Raw genomic sequence first — 1,485 nt, 5'->3', positions numbered from 1 at the left:
AAAAAAAAAAGAAATCCCTGGTTTACTTGATTCTGTCTTCTCCAGGCCTGTACCTATGCGGTAGCCAAAGAAAACATACAACAAATTGGTTTCTTTCTTTCTCCTTTTCTCCTTTCTTGAGAGTTGCCCAGACTAGCATGTATCATCATTGCTCACTGCGTCCTCAAACTCTTGGACTCAAGTTGTCATCCTGCCTCGACCTTCTGAGTAGCTGGTCTGACAGGTGGGTGCCACCCCACCTGGTTAATTTTTATTTATTTATTTATTTATTTAAAAAAAAACCCACGGGCCTTTATTATTCCCATCACAAAGAGCAGGCCTTCACAGGACAGGGGAGCAAGCTGTCGGCAGGGAGGAGGGCCCTATTTGCCAGCAATAAGTGGGTTCTGCAGGACCACAATGACCAAGTCCCCACACAGGAACATCTTGGAGATGTAGCGATCTTTGTTGACTGGCTTAGACTTCTTCTTACCCTTGCCACTTTTGGGGACCTCAGTCCACATCTCCTTCACATTCTCCAGCACCATGTTGCAGTGCCTATCAAAGGCCTTCACCCGGCCCAGGAGTTTCTTGTTATTGCGGCAATTAATAAGCACTTGAGTGTTGTTCTTGACTGATTGTGTGAGCACAGAGAGTGGACCGGTGTAAAGTTCTTCTTCCTCCCGCTTCTGTAGCTCCTCTGGGGTCATATCACTCTTGGGCTTGTTTTTTTGTTTTGTTTATTTTCTTTTGGCCGGGGCTGGGTTTGAACCCGCCACCTCCAGCATATGGGACCAGCGCCCTACTCCTTGAGCCACAGGCGCCGCCCCACTCTTGGGCTTGTTAAGGGCTTGTTATGGTGGTGGCTGTGCTCTCAAGTCACTCCCTTCTCCCTGGTTAATTTTTAAATCAGTGACCCAGGGCTGCCATGTGATCAGATAATATTTATGACTAGTAAAAGAAAAATGATAGAACACAGAAGTGAGGGACAGAATCAGCTGCACTGGTTATAGCTCAGCATTTATCTTATTTTGAGATATGTTTTGAACAGTTGGGTGCCTGTGATTGGCTGAAACTGTGTTTGGTACAGGTGTAGGTTACATTCTATTTACACATTCAGTTCAGTTATAGTTCACTGTGTACAGAGAAATCTTTGAGTCCACCTTAAAACACGTAAGTAGATGGCTTTAGGCTAAACTTGAACATCTCCAGTCACTAGCACAGTGCCTGGCACTTTGTAGTAAGCACTCACTAAGTACTCACTAGCTGAGCGCAGTGGCGTGTGCCTGTAATCCTAGTACTTTGGGAGGCAGAGGTAGGTGCATTGCTTGAGCTTAGGAGTTCAGAGACCAGCCTGAGCAAAAGCCAGACCCCATCTCTACTAAAAACAGAAAAACTAGCTGGGCATTGTGGCAGGTGCCTATAGTCCTACCTACTTGGAAGGCTGAGGCAAGAGGATACCTTGAGCCCAAGAGTTTGAGGTTGCCATGAGCTATGATGATGCCA

The 1,485-nt window shown here is 46.2% G+C and overlaps 1 protein-coding gene across 1 annotated transcript; it reads right to left on the bottom strand.

Moving 5' to 3' along the window:
• Nucleotides 1-274: 274 nt before the first annotated feature.
• Nucleotides 275-766, bottom strand: LOC128562227 (small nuclear ribonucleoprotein Sm D2-like). Its single transcript, XM_053556949.1, has one exon. The coding sequence runs from the start codon at nt 687-689 to the stop codon at nt 363-365; it is 327 nt and encodes a 108-aa protein (XP_053412924.1). The 5' UTR covers nt 690-766; the 3' UTR covers nt 275-362.
• Between the last annotated feature and the right edge of the window lie 719 nt (nt 767-1,485).

This window comes from Nycticebus coucang, chromosome 12 (assembly GCF_027406575.1).
Source record: "Nycticebus coucang isolate mNycCou1 chromosome 12, mNycCou1.pri, whole genome shotgun sequence".
Classification (NCBI taxonomy): domain Eukaryota; kingdom Metazoa; phylum Chordata; class Mammalia; order Primates; family Lorisidae; genus Nycticebus; species Nycticebus coucang.
This window is presented reverse-complemented; position numbering and strand designations above follow the sequence as displayed.